The sequence below is a fragment of the Diaphorina citri genome, unplaced genomic scaffold (assembly GCF_000475195.1).
Source record: "Diaphorina citri unplaced genomic scaffold, Diaci psyllid genome assembly version 1.1 scaffold24150, whole genome shotgun sequence".
Lineage (NCBI taxonomy): Eukaryota > Metazoa > Arthropoda > Insecta > Hemiptera > Psyllidae > Diaphorina > Diaphorina citri.
This window is the reverse complement of record NW_007401491.1, coordinates 1-797: the sequence shown is the minus strand read 5'-3', so window position 1 is coordinate 797 and position 797 is coordinate 1. Positions and strand designations below refer to the sequence as shown.

The following is a 797-nucleotide window of genomic DNA, read 5'->3' as shown; positions in this document are numbered from 1 at the left end:
CTTCCGTCTGCATTACTCCGCTCAAATGAAGAAGGAACGAGAGGAAGTGTTCAAGTAAGTTTATAGCGTCAATATTAGCTACATCTTTGAACTTTTTTTTAGGAGGTTTGATAGAGGGAACTGTAACAACTAGTCTTATCGTCACAAAATCGAAGGGAGAAGGAGGGCAGGATAGGAGAAAGCCAGTTGTTCTAAGAACGAATCAAACCCTACTCTCCAAGTTAACTCAGCTGACTTTAAATAAATAAAACACCAAACGTTTATCCTTTCTACTTAGAAGCTAGGATGGTCAATGCGTTACTAGAGGACCATGTTTTTCTTCTTTCATCAAAGAAACCCTACACTCCAAGTTAACTCAGCTGACTTTAAATAAATAAAACACCAAACGTTTATCCTTTCTACTTAGAAGCTAGGATGGTCAGTGCGTTACCAGAGGACCGTGTTTTTCTTCTTTAATCAAATTCCTATTGTTTCTTTTACAGACTGAAAGAACAGAAGAAGGAGAACAAGGAGAAGGAAAAGCTAGAAGACATAGACAAGGAGATTGCTGAACTAGTTGAGCGTAACAAGGAGAAACTGCAGAGTGAAAGTATTCGCATAGCAGTGGCGATTAGAGAACCTCAGCTCTTAGCTCTGGGTTATGATAGAGCGTTTCGTCGCTATTGGGTATTCAAATCAGTGCCCGGGCTGTATGTAGAACACAATCCCCAGCATGTAGGCGACTGTATACCTGGGTAAGTTAACTTTATGTTAAGTCTACAAGACCATATTCCGGTAACTTCTAGGTAACGAGTACC

At 40.2% G+C, this 797-nt stretch overlaps 1 protein-coding gene across 1 annotated transcript; it reads left to right on the top strand.

The window, feature by feature from the left end:
- Positions 1-6: 6 nt before the first annotated feature.
- On the top strand, positions 7-734 carry LOC103523478 (bromodomain adjacent to zinc finger domain protein 1A-like; the record flags this gene model as incomplete). Its single annotated transcript, XM_008488518.2, has 2 exons — positions 7-54; positions 483-734. Coding segments are annotated over exons 1-2 (281 nt in total), but the record flags the coding sequence as incomplete, so codon positions are not given.
- Positions 735-797: the final 63 nt, after the last annotated feature.